Here is a 17,678-nt window from a genome sequence, read left to right as displayed (position 1 = left end):
TAGAAAGTACATGGAACAACTCGGATGGGCAAAAGGCAGGAGCAAGATCTCTTGTACGTCACAACCCTGGATCCATCAAACAATCATCATACCTGTGGACCCGACATAAAACTGAGCTAATCTAAAAAAATCATGTAGAAAGTACATGGAACAACTCGGATGGGCAAAAGGCAGGAGCAAGATCTCTTGTACGTCACAACCCTGGATCCATCAAACAATCATCATACCTGTGGACCCGACATAAAACTGAGCTAATCTAAAAAAATCATGTAGAAAGTACATGGAACAACTCGGATGGGCAAAAGGCAGGAGCAAGATCTCTTGTACGTCACAACCCTGGATCCATCAAACAATCATCATACCTGTGGACCCGACATAAAACTGAGCTAATCTAAAAAAATCATGTAGAAAGTACATGGAACAACTCGGATGGGCAAAAGGCAGGAGCAAGATCTCTTGTACGTCACAACCCTGGATCCATCAAACAATCATCATACCTGTGGACCCGACATAAAACTGAGCTAATCTAAAAAAATCATGTAGAAAGTACATGGAACAACTCGGATGGGCAAAAGGCAGGAGCAAGATCTCTTGTACGTCACAACCCTGGACCCATCAAACAATCATCATACCTGTGGACCCGACATAAAACTGAGCTAATCTAAAAAAATCATGTAGAAAGTACATGGAACAACTCGGATGGGCAAAAGGCAGGAGCAAGATCTCTTGTACGTCACAACCCTGGATCCATCAAACAATCATCATACCTGTGGACCCGACATAAAACTGAGCTAATCTAAAAAAATCATGTAGAAAGTACATGGAACAACTCGGATGGGCAAAAGGCAGGAGCAAGATCTCTTGTACGTCACAACCCTGGATCCATCAAACAATCATCATACCTGTGGACCCGACATAAAACTGAGCTAATCTAAAAAAATCATGTAGAAAGTACATGGAACAACTCGGATGGGCAAAAGGCAGGAGCAAGATCTCTTGTACGTCACAACCCTGGACCCATCAAACAATCATCATACCTGTGGACCCGACATAAAACTGAGCTAATCTAAAAAAATCATGTAGAAAGTACATGGAACAACTCGGATGGGCAAAAGGCAGGAGCAAGATCTCTTGTACGTCACAACCCTGGATCCATCAAACAATCATCATACCTGTGGACCCGACATAAAACTGAGCTAATCTAAAAAAATCATGTAGAAAGCACATGGAACAACTCGGATGGGCAAAAGGCAGGAGCAAGATCTCTTGTACGTCACAACCCTGGATCCATCAAACAATCATCATACCTGTGGACCCGACATAAAACTGAGCTAATCTAAAAAAATCATGTAGAAAGCACATGGAACAACTCGGATGGGCAAAAGGCAGGAGCAAGATCTCTTGTACGTCACAACCCTGGACCCATCAAACAATCATCATACCTGTGGACCCGACATAAAACTGAGCTAATCTAAAAAAATCATGTAGAAAGTACATGGAACAACTCGGATGGGCAAAAGGCAGGAGCAAGATCTCTTGTACGTCACAACCCTGGATCCATCAAACAATCATCATACCTGTGGACCCGACATAAAACTGAGCTAATCTAAAAAAATCATGTAGAAAGTACATGGAACAACTCGGATGGGCAAAAGGCAGGAGCAAGATCTCTTGTACGTCACAACCCTGGATCCATCAAACAATCATCATACCTGTGGACCCGACATAAAACTGAGCTAATCTAAAAAAATCATGTAGAAAGTACATGGAACAACTCGGATGGGCAAAAGGCAGGAGCAAGATCTCTTGTACGTCACAACCCTGGATCCATCAAACAATCATCATACCTGTGGACCCGACATAAAACTGAGCTAATCTAAAAAAATCATGTAGAAAGTACATGGAACAACTCGGATGGGCAAAAGGCAGGAGCAAGATCTCTTGTACGTCACAACCCTGGACCCATCAAACAATCATCATACCTGTGGACCCGACATAAAACTGAGCTAATCTAAAAAAATCATGTAGAAAGTACATGGAACAACTCGGATGGGCAAAAGGCAGGAGCAAGATCTCTTGTACGTCACAACCCTGGATCCATCAAACAATCATCATACCTGTGGACCCGACATAAAACTGAGCTAATCTAAAAAAATCATGTAGAAAGTACATGGAACAACTCGGATGGGCAAAAGGCAGGAGCAAGATCTCTTGTACGTCACAACCCTGGATCCATCAAACAATCATCATACCTGTGGACCCGACATAAAACTGAGCTAATCTAAAAAAATCATGTAGAAAGTACATGGAACAACTCGGATGGGCAAAAGGCAGGAGCAAGATCTCTTGTACGTCACAACCCTGGACCCATCAAACAATCATCATACCTGTGGACCCGACATAAAACTGAGCTAATCTAAAAAAATCATGTAGAAAGTACATGGAACAACTCGGATGGGCAAAAGGCAGGAGCAAGATCTCTTGTACGTCACAACCCTGGATCCATCAAACAATCATCATACCTGTGGACCCGACATAAAACTGAGCTAATCTAAAAAAATCATGTAGAAAGCACATGGAACAACTCGGATGGGCAAAAGGCAGGAGCAAGATCTCTTGTACGTCACAACCCTGGATCCATCAAACAATCATCATACCTGTGGACCCGACATAAAACTGAGCTAATCTAAAAAAATCATGTAGAAAGCACATGGAACAACTCGGATGGGCAAAAGGCAGGAGCAAGATCTCTTGTACGTCACAACCCTGGATCCATCAAACAATCATCATACCTGTGGACCCGACATAAAACTGAGCTAATCTAAAAAAATCATGTAGAAAGCACATGGAACAACTCGGATGGGCAAAAGGCAGGAGCAAGATCTCTTGTACGTCACAACCCTGGATCCATCAAACAATCATCATACCTGTGGACCCGACATAAAACTGAGCTAATCTAAAAAAATCATGTAGAAAGCACATGGAACAACTCGGATGGGCAAAAGGCAGGAGCAAGATCTCTTGTACGTCACAACCCTGGATCCATCAAACAATCATCATACCTGTGGACCCGACATAAAACTGAGCTAATCTAAAAAAATCATGTAGAAAGCACATGGAACAACTCGGATGGGCAAAAGGCAGGAGCAAGATCTCTTGTACGTCACAACCCTGGATCCATCAAACAATCATCATACCTGTGGACCCGACATAAAACTGAGCTAATCTAAAAAAATCATGTAGAAAGCACATGGAACAACTCGGATGGGCAAAAGGCAGGAGCAAGATCTCTTGTACGTCACAACCCTGGATCCATCAAACAATCATCATACCTGTGGACCCGACATAAAACTGAGCTAATCTAAAAAAATCATGTAGAAAGCACATGGAACAACTCGGATGGGCAAAAGGCAGGAGCAAGATCTCTTGTACGTCACAACCCTGGATCCATCAAACAATCATCATACCTGTGGACCCGACATAAAACTGAGCTAATCTAAAAAAATCATGTAGAAAGCACATGGAACAACTCGGATGGGCAAAAGGCAGGAGCAAGATCTCTTGTACGTCACAACCCTGGATCCATCAAACAATCATCATACCTGTGGACCCGACATAAAACTGAGCTAATCTAAAAAAATCATGTAGAAAGCACATGGAACAACTCGGATGGGCAAAAGGCAGGAGCAAGATCTCTTGTACGTCACAACCCTGGATCCATCAAACAATCATCATACCTGTGGACCCGACATAAAACTGAGCTAATCTAAAAAAATCATGTAGAAAGCACATGGAACAACTCGGATGGGCAAAAGGCAGGAGCAAGATCTCTTGTACGTCACAACCCTGGATCCATCAAACAATCATCATACCTGTGGACCCGACATAAAACTGAGCTAATCTAAAAAAATCATGTAGAAAGCACATGGAACAACTCGGATGGGCAAAAGGCAGGAGCAAGATCTCTTGTACGTCACAACCCTGGATCCATCAAACAATCATCATACCTGTGGACCCGACATAAAACTGAGCTAATCTAAAAAAATCATGTAGAAAGCACATGGAACAACTCGGATGGGCAAAAGGCAGGAGCAAGATCTCTTGTACGTCACAACCCTGGATCCATCAAACAATCATCATACCTGTGGACCCGACATAAAACTGAGCTAATCTAAAAAAATCATGTAGAAAGCACATGGAACAACTCGGATGGGCAAAAGGCAGGAGCAAGATCTCTTGTACGTCACAACCCTGGATCCATCAAACAATCATCATACCTGTGGACCCGACATAAAACTGAGCTAATCTAAAAAAATCATGTAGAAAGCACATGGAACAACTCGGATGGGCAAAAGGCAGGAGCAAGATCTCTTGTACGTCACAACCCTGGATCCATCAAACAATCATCATACCTGTGGACCCGACATAAAACTGAGCTAATCTAAAAAAATCATGTAGAAAGCACATGGAACAACTCGGATGGGCAAAAGGCAGGAGCAAGATCTCTTGTACGTCACAACCCTGGATCCATCAAACAATCATCATACCTGTGGACCCGACATAAAACTGAGCTAATCTAAAAAAATCATGTAGAAAGCACATGGAACAACTCGGATGGGCAAAAGGCAGGAGCAAGATCTCTTGTACGTCACAACCCTGGATCCATCAAACAATCATCATACCTGTGGACCCGACATAAAACTGAGCTAATCTAAAAAAATCATGTAGAAAGCACATGGAACAACTCGGATGGGCAAAAGGCAGGAGCAAGATCTCTTGTACGTCACAACCCTGGATCCATCAAACAATCATCATACCTGTGGACCCGACATAAAACTGAGCTAATCTAAAAAAATCATGTAGAAAGCACATGGAACAACTCGGATGGGCAAAAGGCAGGAGCAAGATCTCTTGTACGTCACAACCCTGGATCCATCAAACAATCATCATACCTGTGGACCCGACATAAAACTGAGCTAATCTAAAAAAATCATGTAGAAAGCACATGGAACAACTCGGATGGGCAAAAGGCAGGAGCAAGATCTCTTGTACGTCACAACCCTGGATCCATCAAACAATCATCATACCTGTGGACCCGACATAAAACTGAGCTAATCTAAAAAAATCATGTAGAAAGCACATGGAACAACTCGGATGGGCAAAAGGCAGGAGCAAGATCTCTTGTACGTCACAACCCTGGATCCATCAAACAATCATCATACCTGTGGACCCGACATAAAACTGAGCTAATCTAAAAAAATCATGTAGAAAGCACATGGAACAACTCGGATGGGCAAAAGGCAGGAGCAAGATCTCTTGTACGTCACAACCCTGGATCCATCAAACAATCATCATACCTGTGGACCCGACATAAAACTGAGCTAATCTAAAAAAATCATGTAGAAAGCACATGGAACAACTCGGATGGGCAAAAGGCAGGAGCAAGATCTCTTGTACGTCACAACCCTGGATCCATCAAACAATCATCATACCTGTGGACCCGACATAAAACTGAGCTAATCTAAAAAAATCATGTAGAAAGCACATGGAACAACTCGGATGGGCAAAAGGCAGGAGCAAGATCTCTTGTACGTCACAACCCTGGATCCATCAAACAATCATCATACCTGTGGACCCGACATAAAACTGAGCTAATCTAAAAAAATCATGTAGAAAGCACATGGAACAACTCGGATGGGCAAAAGGCAGGAGCAAGATCTCTTGTACGTCACAACCCTGGATCCATCAAACAATCATCATACCTGTGGACCCGACATAAAACTGAGCTAATCTAAAAAAATCATGTAGAAAGCACATGGAACAACTCGGATGGGCAAAAGGCAGGAGCAAGATCTCTTGTACGTCACAACCCTGGATCCATCAAACAATCATCATACCTGTGGACCCGACATAAAACTGAGCTAATCTAAAAAAATCATGTAGAAAGCACATGGAACAACTCGGATGGGCAAAAGGCAGGAGCAAGATCTCTTGTACGTCACAACCCTGGATCCATCAAACAATCATCATACCTGTGGACCCGACATAAAACTGAGCTAATCTAAAAAAATCATGTAGAAAGCACATGGAACAACTCGGATGGGCAAAAGGCAGGAGCAAGATCTCTTGTACGTCACAACCCTGGATCCATCAAACAATCATCATACCTGTGGACCCGACATAAAACTGAGCTAATCTAAAAAAATCATGTAGAAAGCACATGGAACAACTCGGATGGGCAAAAGGCAGGAGCAAGATCTCTTGTACGTCACAACCCTGGATCCATCAAACAATCATCATACCTGTGGACCCGACATAAAACTGAGCTAATCTAAAAAAATCATGTAGAAAGCACATGGAACAACTCGGATGGGCAAAAGGCAGGAGCAAGATCTCTTGTACGTCACAACCCTGGATCCATCAAACAATCATCATACCTGTGGACCCGACATAAAACTGAGCTAATCTAAAAAAATCATGTAGAAAGCACATGGAACAACTCGGATGGGCAAAAGGCAGGAGCAAGATCTCTTGTACGTCACAACCCTGGATCCATCAAACAATCATCATACCTGTGGACCCGACATAAAACTGAGCTAATCTAAAAAAATCATGTAGAAAGCACATGGAACAACTCGGATGGGCAAAAGGCAGGAGCAAGATCTCTTGTACGTCACAACCCTGGATCCATCAAACAATCATCATACCTGTGGACCCGACATAAAACTGAGCTAATCTAAAAAAATCATGTAGAAAGCACATGGAACAACTCGGATGGGCAAAAGGCAGGAGCAAGATCTCTTGTACGTCACAACCCTGGATCCATCAAACAATCATCATACCTGTGGACCCGACATAAAACTGAGCTAATCTAAAAAAATCATGTAGAAAGCACATGGAACAACTCGGATGGGCAAAAGGCAGGAGCAAGATCTCTTGTACGTCACAACCCTGGATCCATCAAACAATCATCATACCTGTGGACCCGACATAAAACTGAGCTAATCTAAAAAAATCATGTAGAAAGCACATGGAACAACTCGGATGGGCAAAAGGCAGGAGCAAGATCTCTTGTACGTCACAACCCTGGATCCATCAAACAATCATCATACCTGTGGACCCGACATAAAACTGAGCTAATCTAAAAAAATCATGTAGAAAGCACATGGAACAACTCGGATGGGCAAAAGGCAGGAGCAAGATCTCTTGTACGTCACAACCCTGGATCCATCAAACAATCATCATACCTGTGGACCCGACATAAAACTGAGCTAATCTAAAAAAATCATGTAGAAAGCACATGGAACAACTCGGATGGGCAAAAGGCAGGAGCAAGATCTCTTGTACGTCACAACCCTGGATCCATCAAACAATCATCATACCTGTGGACCCGACATAAAACTGAGCTAATCTAAAAAAATCATGTAGAAAGCACATGGAACAACTCGGATGGGCAAAAGGCAGGAGCAAGATCTCTTGTACGTCACAACCCTGGATCCATCAAACAATCATCATACCTGTGGACCCGACATAAAACTGAGCTAATCTAAAAAAATCATGTAGAAAGCACATGGAACAACTCGGATGGGCAAAAGGCAGGAGCAAGATCTCTTGTACGTCACAACCCTGGATCCATCAAACAATCATCATACCTGTGGACCCGACATAAAACTGAGCTAATCTAAAAAAATCATGTAGAAAGCACATGGAACAACTCGGATGGGCAAAAGGCAGGAGCAAGATCTCTTGTACGTCACAACCCTGGATCCATCAAACAATCATCATACCTGTGGACCCGACATAAAACTGAGCTAATCTAAAAAAATCATGTAGAAAGCACATGGAACAACTCGGATGGGCAAAAGGCAGGAGCAAGATCTCTTGTACGTCACAACCCTGGATCCATCAAACAATCATCATACCTGTGGACCCGACATAAAACTGAGCTAATCTAAAAAAATACGTAGAAAGTACGTGGAACAACTCGGATGGGCAAAAAGCAGGAGCAAGATCTCTTGTACGTCACAACCCTGGATCCATCAAACAATCATCATACCTGTGGACCCGACATAAAACTGAGCTAATCTAAAAAAATCATGTAGAAAGCACATGGAACAACTCGGATGGGCAAAAGGCAGGAGCAAGATCTCTTGTACGTCACAACCCTGGATCCATCAAACAATCATCATACCTGTGGACCCGACATAAAACTGAGCTAATCTAAAAAAATACGTAGAAAGTACGTGGAACAACTCGGATGGGCAAAAAGCAGGAGCAAGATCTCTTGTACGTCACAACCCTGGATCCATCAAACAATCATCATACCTGTGGACCCGACATAAAACTGAGCTAATCTAAAAAAATCATGTAGAAAGCACATGGAACAACTCGGATGGGCAAAAGGCAGGAGCAAGATCTCTTGTACGTCACAACCCTGGATCCATCAAACAATCATCATACCTGTGGACCCGACATAAAACTGAGCTAATCTAAAAAAATCATGTAGAAAGCACATGGAACAACTCGGATGGGCAAAAGGCAGGAGCAAGATCTCTTGTACGTCACAACCCTGGATCCATCAAACAATCATCATACCTGTGGACCCGACATAAAACTGAGCTAATCTAAAAAAATACGTAGAAAGTACGTGGAACAACTCGGATGGGCAAAAAGCAGGAGCAAGATCTCTTGTACGTCACAACCCTGGATCCATCAAACAATCATCATACCTGTGGACCCGACATAAAACTGAGCTAATCTAAAAAAATACGTAGAAAGTACGTGGAACAACTCGGATGGGCAAAAAGCAGGAGCAAGATCTCTTGTACGTCACAACCCTGGATCCATCAAACAATCATCATACCTGTGGACCCGACGTAAAACTGAGCTAATCTAAAAAACTACGTAGAAAGTACGTGGAACAACTCGGATGGGCAAAAGGCAGGAGCAAGATCTCTTGTACGTCACGACCCTGAATCTATCCACAGCATCCCGCAGAGCTGATTCATTCAAAGGTGAGCTCGCTCCTTAAAGCTAGGGTAGCCACCAACGTGCTGGTAGATGGGACACGTTGAAGCCTTTTCCATCGAGGGGGAACACAAATAAGGCATTTCCGTGAACGACTCAATTTCAGTATTAAATAAGTACTCCATCATCTCCAGCGGCAGATGGCTTTCGACTAACAAGGGAGAAGCAAAAACTCCAGGTGTCACTCAGAATACTTTAAATTAAAAACGAAAAGAAAGTACTCATTTTGAAAACTCAAAATATCACGATGGCACGCGGCACAATCACCCTTAACAACAAGGATTTCCCGAAAGTTAAAAAGCAAGTCAATAACTTTGATTATGTAACATAATCGAATCGTCGTCGCACACCCAAAACGGCGAGAATTCAAGAAGTGCCTCCCTGGCGGAAACAGTCCCAAAATTCACGAAAAATGTTGCCAGTCAAATTCAAGCTTTGAATTTATTCCTTCACTGGCCAGGTAAAGTCAGGAAATATTATTATTATTTCGATTAAAATAATTATTTTCGAGACATAAGTTTATACGATACCTTTACATGCGAGAGTTTGGGTATGTTTGTTGTATCCCTCCTTATTTCTCACTGGAATGCTAGGATTAGATCGTCTGGCAGTCGGAGTATTTACGCTTTACTTATATCAGAAAACTAAAAACTGTTTTAAAAGATGATGAAATACGCTCTCCTATTTTATTATTAGAAATAAACAGAAAATTTAGACTGCAAAAATAAATAAGAAATGTAATGGCTCATTTTACGTTTTTTGTAACTAAAATAACTGAAAACGAAAAAATATTTAAGAACACACTTTTTTATTAGAAAAATCTATTACAGACGTTATAGCCATCAAACTTTTCTGTCATTATTTATAAAAAAAAATCAAATTGCGGTCCGTACCTTTGGTTTCATAAAGGCTCACATTTTAACTTCTAGATTTGAACATAAAGCGTTGTATATTTTTAACACCGTTCAGATCATATTTCTCACCATTAAGGAACTTACAACGATTCCTGTGAGACCACACGAGTCCCAAAAGCGAACAATTTAGTCGAAATTTCTATGAGACCATATGAGTTGTTCCCAAAAGCGAACAAATTAGAATGAAGGGTTAAGAGAACAATTGCATTGGTGTTAGTAGCACATAAGTTGCTCAATGGATACATTTGCAATCCGAATGTTCTGGATCGTATTACGTTTTATGTCCCCGATAACTTCACTAGAGCTAGGCAGCACAGGCTTTTTATTTTTCCAAGAAGCGGGACCAACCTACCAGAATGGGGAGAATGACACAGCTATTAAGCCACCTATTTCTAAGATAGACATTTTTCAGTCAAATCTCGGTGAATTCGAGATTAGAATAAGTATTTTTTAACACGAGCTGCATCGCAACTGATATAATTAATGTGTGTTATAATTACTAACAATAATTTTTATTGTTCAATTTCAGGTATTTCAGGGTTCGCGGAACATTAATTAATAAATATCAAACTTTTAACCGTCATACATGAATTAAAGTCCTATACAAAAATGAAATAGGTTTAAGACTTAACAATTTAGAAGCTTTGTAAAAAAAATCGGTAAATTCAAAGGTTGAAATAATTAATAAGCAATTAAATTTAAACGTCAGCCCATTACTTCACTTATGCCACACTAACCTCCCCCACCTCTCTCCCACAACTGAGGCACTGTCCCACTCTAGTATACTGTTCTTTTCTTTCTTGATAATATTTGTATATACAGGATTTTCCAATAAGAGGTGTTATTTTAAATAGCCCGCTATTTCGGTAGATGTTACTTTTGAAGCTGTCATTTTTTAACATTTGAAAAGTAGAAACTACATAACTAAAAATGGAACGATACACGCTTCAACAACGCATTGAAATTATTAAAATTCACTTGAGTGAATCAAATGCAAATCATCTTGAGTGATGAGGCCCATTTCCACCTTAGTGGCTTCGTCAACAAGCACAATTGTCGCATCTGGGGCTCGGAAAACCCAAGAGTTATTGTTGAAAAGCCTCTCTAACCTCAACGTGTGACTGTTTGGTGCGGTTTATGGTCCGGCGGAGTCATTGGACCTTACTTTTTTGAAAATGAGGCTGGAGCAACAGTTACGGTGAATGGATTGCGCTATCGAGAGATGATTAAAGATTTTTTATGGCCGGAATTGGATGGTATTGATCTGGACAACGTTTAATTTCAACAAGATGGCACTACGTGCTACACAAGCAACGAAACCATTGATCTTTTACGATTGAATATCAAAATAACACCTCTTATTGGAAAACCCTGTATATGTGTATTTGATAGTATTTTTTATAACAGTCCTGATGATGGTACCGAGGTACCGAAACCGGTAGACAGTAAAAATATATCAATAAAGTGACTTAAAACCAAGTATTTTCGTTTCATTTATTAACAATAATTTTAATAACAATCATATTTTTAAGGCGAAGTAACAACGTCCTATAACATTTGGAATCGAGCCGCTAACAAAAATATTCCTTATGTAGATGGCGATAAGGTTTAAATTTCCGCTTTACACCAGCCAACAAAGGCGTGTTTTACTTTTCGAAGTTCAGGCACAAATATGTAAATGTTTTTAGATCATTTTCTTAAAAACTTAATTTGCCACGATATATAATAAACCCATTTATGTTTTTTCCAAAATGATAAAAAAGTCTAAACAAAGTGATGTGCTCTGATGAAGCTTCTAAAATATGTTCAAGCGATCCCATTTTCAAACTAAAGGCACATGATTTAACATTTCTGGGTAGTATTCGCCCATGAGTTGAAAACTGTGATAACAAAGGATAAAAATCAGAAAACTCCTAAATAATAAGTAATTCTAGTATATTGAATAAACAAATAAATTCATCTTATTGTCCCATTCTGGACATATATCCAATAAGCCGCTATGTTCTCCCGTCATCATTTTGGGAGGCGTGTATTGGTACCGCCGCCCCGAGAACCATGTATTGGATTGTGACCAGATAAATCATCACAATGATAACTCATCTTATCTTTAAAAAGTTATATAAAGTCATGGAAAGTGATGAAACAAAAACTTTATTAACTGAGTTAAGTAGGTTAGGTTTGTTAAAAACTTTTTTTTCATCGTTTTTCAACTTTTTATTTAATTTCTAATGACTTTATATCACTTTTTAAAAGTGTGTTGAATTGTCACTGTATTGAGTTATCATGGAACCGATTATGTTGTGTGCCTTTGAGTGTATGTATGCCTTTGAGTATGCTGTGTGCCTTTGAGTGTGTGTATGCCCGTGAGTATGTGTTATATCTATCTGTCTATGTATTTTACGTCTTCGTAATATAGTCACTTGAAATGTTATTCTTCTGTGTCTATATTATATCTTGTGGCTTGTCGTCAAATGTGTGCGTTTGTTTTATGATTAATATTGCGAACATTACCTACTGACAAACTGCTTTGACAGTTGAGGGGTCTATATTTAAGAATAAAATGTGTCATAATAAAGTGGTTTTAAACAATTTTCTAGGTGGGACTGGTTCACGGTCTGGAGGCAACTAATTGATCAGTTTTTACTAAGGTGAAAGTTTCGAATATTCACTTTTTAATACCCATAAAAGAAAAACGAAATATTTTCTTGTTTTACAAGAAGAGTTCAGGTGGTTAACAACTCTTGAATTGGTTCGCTAATTAACAATTGAAACATAATAATTTTTCAAACCATTTACAAGTATGTTGATTTCCAAAAAGCTATGTTGATCCTTCAGATTTCGTGCTTCAGTAATCGATCTTGTGTACGATAAATAACGCTAGAGTCAATTTTTTTCCTCAGTAGCTGGATGTACGGTACATTGTAAAGGGCTTGTAGATGTCTACTATAAAATTACAACTGCTGACCCTGTACAAATTGAATGGTGGTCTTACACCGGCGCGCTACTGAGAGTATCTTACCATCTGGAACGTGCCGCAAATAAACTAAATATTTTAATAAGTAGTGCTTCAAGGAAAAAGAGTCATTGATCACTTCGGTACTGGCTCAGCTATGAGTTTACTGGAATTTGTATTTACTCACTTCTAAAACATAGTCTTATGCTACGTATACATATGCGAGCCGAACTGCCGAGCTGATTCTCAACTTATGGGAACGGAACAACTGCAAATGTCACGAAACGCCGCTTGCAGTTGTTTCGTTCCTTTCCCGTAATTCTCAGCTCGCGTTTCGGTTTGCAAATGTATACTTACCATTAGATCTAAATTCACCTCACCACATCGTAAAAAACGACGTTCACACAGCATCTCTAAAGATGCTATTTCATTTATAATAAATTTAGTAAGAGCAAAAGTTTAGTAGTTAAGAGGGTCGTTTGTAGAATGTTGTGATGAAATACAAACAGCGTCTTAACGCTAATCTCCACCCTCCCCCTCTCCGTGTTAACGATCTCCCGTCAATAATTCATCCACAACTTTTTCTCAAATTCCATAAATTCTATGTTGGCGTCCTTTAAAAGGAATTGGCGCGGCCTTCTACATTTCTATTCGCATATCATAAACGATAAACGTATCTTGATCTTATAACGTGTATGAATAAATGTAACAATAACCTCAATACTAACTACTCTATTTATTCACCAATTCCAAGAATTCATCACCTTGCAAACAAACACTGTGAACTTATTGATATATTTGGTGTTAGTAATTTTGTTAGTTTTAAAAGGCAACTAATTTCAGACCTATTTGCTAGTTATTGACTTGTATTCTTTATTAGCTTTAAAAAAGTCTTTTACCTATACCTTCGAATGTTTAAATCACATACTCCTTAGTTAATTTGTTTTTTACACGCTAGTGACTGTATTAATAATTAATGACTGTATGCATGTACAGACATACTTGATTTATACATCATACTTTGATTTATTTACCATTTTAAGTACTATTATTTAAATTCGAAATTAATTACAGCATTGGTATTTTGCCATTACTTATTAGTTTTTTTTTCTAACCGCTATGATTTTTCTTATTTTTTTTAAACTTCTGTTTTATAATACATATCAGTATATTATATCTTTATTTATTTTTTATATAGGTACCTTACGCGTAAATTATTTTCCTGTTTTCAGTCTTACTGGTTTGCAACAAACATGAATAATTGTATGCACATACGAACGTACAATGTACATTCTTACTTTATATTTGAAACATTGCTTTATTTACAATACTAGGAGTTATTATTCGGATTTGATATTAATCTTAGTATTAGTATTTGATTTTTATTTTTTTTGTATTTGATTAAATGCTGTTGAAATGAGATCCCTGAGGCGTATGTGTGGTAAAACCATGTTTGATCGTGTGAGGAATGTGGAGACCCGCAAAGAGTGCAAGGCTGATGTAAGCGTAATGAGTAAGATTAAGAAAGGGACGCTTAGATGGTTTGGGCATTTAGAGCGAATGAGCGAAGATAGGAGTATAAGGAGGATATATGATGCAAATGCGAATGGTAGCAGAAGTCGGGGACGCCCGAGGAAGACATAGCACGATCAAGTGAATCAGATATTCGAGTCGGGCGATGTCAAGAGTCAGAATAATAGAAGAGTATGTATGAGACGATGTATGTATGTGAATGAGGCAAGAAGTATGTGCCAAGACCGAGTTGTTTGGCGGTCCGTCCTCTCTGCCTACCCCTGCAGAGAAACGGCGTGATGGTTAGTTAGTTATGCTATTATTCATGTAGGTATTATGTTACACTTACATTCATAAATTGTCAATTTTATCTGTAAAAGTCCGATAGCGCGTTAATGAATAATACATAAATAAATATAGTTAGTACGAAGTTTAAAAACATGAGAATTCAAAATTATAATTCGATGTGGTCAATATCACAATCAGTGCAATCAATTATCTCTGTCAACTACGGTGCGAATAACAGTTTCAATAAGTGTCAAGAGTATCGAAAACAATTCACTGCGGATAACTACAAAATGAAAATGTGTATAACGTGTATATAATGTGTAACGTGTATATAATGTCGTTCATAGAAAATGTGTATAACAACAAACCAGTAAAGGCCTCGCTGTTATAATTCAATAATGGATACTATCTATGCGAAAAATTGTTTTGAAAGCTTTTATAATTGGATTTGTGGTTTGTCATGGAAAGTATTAGATACAAGCCCAAAGCACTGAATATTTTTTTACGCTTGGCTGCGGTTTTTATTTTCCAATGAATATAATCCTCGAACCTTTTAACATTTACATATTGATTCGACGATTTCATAAGAAAATTCAAAGTTTATTTTCATTTAAATTAAAGATTATTTTTCTTGTAATAAATTTTCTCACTAACTATTACTAACTCGTGCTATTTCATGCAGATCCTTTATAGCTCTGATATCTGCTGTGCTGGAATTTTTAGAAAACATCTCAAACCAGACAATTATTGCTCGATTTTTTTTCAAATCGATGTGGTATTTAACACAAATTTTTGACAGAGACGCAACTCGAACATCCACATAAAACTTCGTGTCGTGACTAAGACGGCTGCTTGCAACAATGATCTGTCTCTCCAAGATGGGAGACAGAAAAACTAACGAACAGATCCAAAGCCGACAGAGAACAGGTAACCGATGTTACTGTCACGATCTCTACACTCAAATGGGATTATGTTGGACGTGTGGCGTGACAATCGGATGACAGGCGGAATATCCATTGAAATGCTTCAAGTATGTATCTCAGACCGGCTTAAGTATCGAGGCTCTATAGAAGATCGAGTAAATCAGGCTTCTAAGACACTGTGCGTCTTATGTAGGGCCAGCAGATTCTTCAATAGTAACCAAATACTTGTACAAATCTCAAGAACAACCAACAATTGAATTTAGGAGCCAACCTTAAATACCTGATAAACCTATTTGGTTGTGTGCAAAGGAGGGCGGTTCATCCGTTTGACAAGACGTTGTTAACAGATCGAATGCACAGATGAAATATAGTTATGCTGAGTCTGTTCTACGATCTGTTGAATCTGTTTCTATGGATCCTACTCGAAGAAGCTAACAGAATGGATCACCTGTGCACCAGTGCACGTACACGAGACTCGACAGACACGAGTGGAACACCCGTAAACAGTTGATGTTTGCTTCAAGATAACGGGTCTTTTATTGGACTATTTTTTATGTGAGTCATGTGAAACGTGCTACCGGAATCTTCCTTCGCAACCTCTTCAAAACACGCATTAATAAATTGCTTCATACAGTCCCTGCTTTCATTACAACATTGTTGGGCTTGTATTGTAGTTCCCCTGACTTTGCACTGCACAAACAGGTACGCTCTTGTGAAGTATAACATTAAAAAAAAAAAAAACTCAAGCATTGTCACAGACTTGAAATCACACAGTGAAAACTTGTCTTCAAAGCTGACAAAGGACTATATTTGAAAGAATAATGGTAAGGTACCTTCTCTCCGCTGTCGGAAGGCAAGTAGAATGTCAGCACAGTGAGGAAGGAGATTCCCATGCAGGGGATGATGATGTTTACTGTGTAGAAGAGAGTCTTTCTCCGCATGGTGATGTTGAAGGTGATATCTAGGTATGGTTCGTCACAGCACGTGTAGAACTTCTCGTTTCTGCAAACAAACAATAACATTTAATAAATGTGGCATGGATTCAACGTGTTTTGTAGATAAATGTCACATTGTTATCATTATTTTATGATTAGAAAAGTTTTCAAGTACAATATGTATAAATCTAAAGGTTTCAAAATATATGTGATGGAAGAACACTTGAAACACGGAAAAAGGGACGAAACTCGTAAATAAATAAATAAAAACACTCTCAAATATTATAATGTATGTTAATAACGAGGAAAAGGGTACAGGGTATTTGCAGCACTGCCTTTGTAAGGTAATTGACATAAGTGCTCGTTTTTTCTTCACATCCTTTGATTTTTGTCTCTTTTGATCTCTCGAACGAATAGTTTTCATACAATGTGCTGTTCTCTCAGAATCTAAACATACATGTAAAGAAGAGTTTATATGTGTGGGTAAGTTTTTTTTTTATACAAATCTACAGTTTTATTCATCGATGAAATTTCGATCTGTCTAAATAAGATTTAGATAAACCACACCCCATTTCCATTTTACATCAATTAAAGCAGAACTTTGACACTTACTAACGAAATTTTGCACACTTGACGTTCAAATTAAGAGTAAAATAACTAATGTCCACGTGCGATTTCGAAAAGACTTCAGTTAGTCGATTTATAAAAGCTACTTACAGATTTTTGTCAACTCATTTCAATATTTCTTAAGAGCGATACATAATATTTATTATAAAACCTAGAAATATATAAATCCTTATAGGCGTGTTCCAAGTCTTAATGTAGTGCTTTCAGACTGGAGAGTTCCGGGAACTAATTAATTAGTCGGATTATCAGGCGTTTTAATAGAGCTCTCGCAATCAGCGTTAACCCGGGGAAGAGAAATAATAATATTGCCCGGGCCAGGGTCCAAAGACTGCGCAGCGGACTTATTTAGTGTTCTCCAATACCGAGATGTCTGGAAGTATGATGAAGTGACTTTCGCTACAACTTCATCTTGCTGTCAATTTCAAACTACTGTTGTGAGACGTACTTTTGTTAGATGTACTATTTTTACAAAAAATATCTCTATGATAGAATGTTCGGA

At 39.0% G+C, this 17,678-nt stretch overlaps 1 protein-coding gene across 7 annotated transcripts in view; it reads right to left on the bottom strand.

Annotated features, from left to right (window-relative positions):
• LOC149423230 (acetylcholine receptor subunit alpha-like) overlaps positions 1-17,678 on the bottom strand; it is a 502,266-nt gene that overhangs the window by 204,593 nt on the left and 279,995 nt on the right. For all 7 annotated transcript variants that reach the window (XM_089632590.1, XM_089632595.1, XM_089632592.1 and 4 more), the window contains exon 5: positions 16,451-16,619. In XM_089632590.1, the coding sequence (XP_089488716.1) occupies positions 16,451-16,619 (169 nt within the window). The remainder of the gene's footprint in view (positions 1-16,450; positions 16,620-17,678) is intronic.

Source organism: Hesperophylax consimilis, chromosome 6, assembly GCF_061612785.1.
Source record: "Hesperophylax consimilis isolate HC1 chromosome 6, BYU_Hcon_1.0, whole genome shotgun sequence".
Taxonomy (NCBI): Eukaryota; Metazoa; Arthropoda; class Insecta; order Trichoptera; family Limnephilidae; genus Hesperophylax; species Hesperophylax consimilis.
This window is presented reverse-complemented; position numbering and strand designations above follow the sequence as displayed.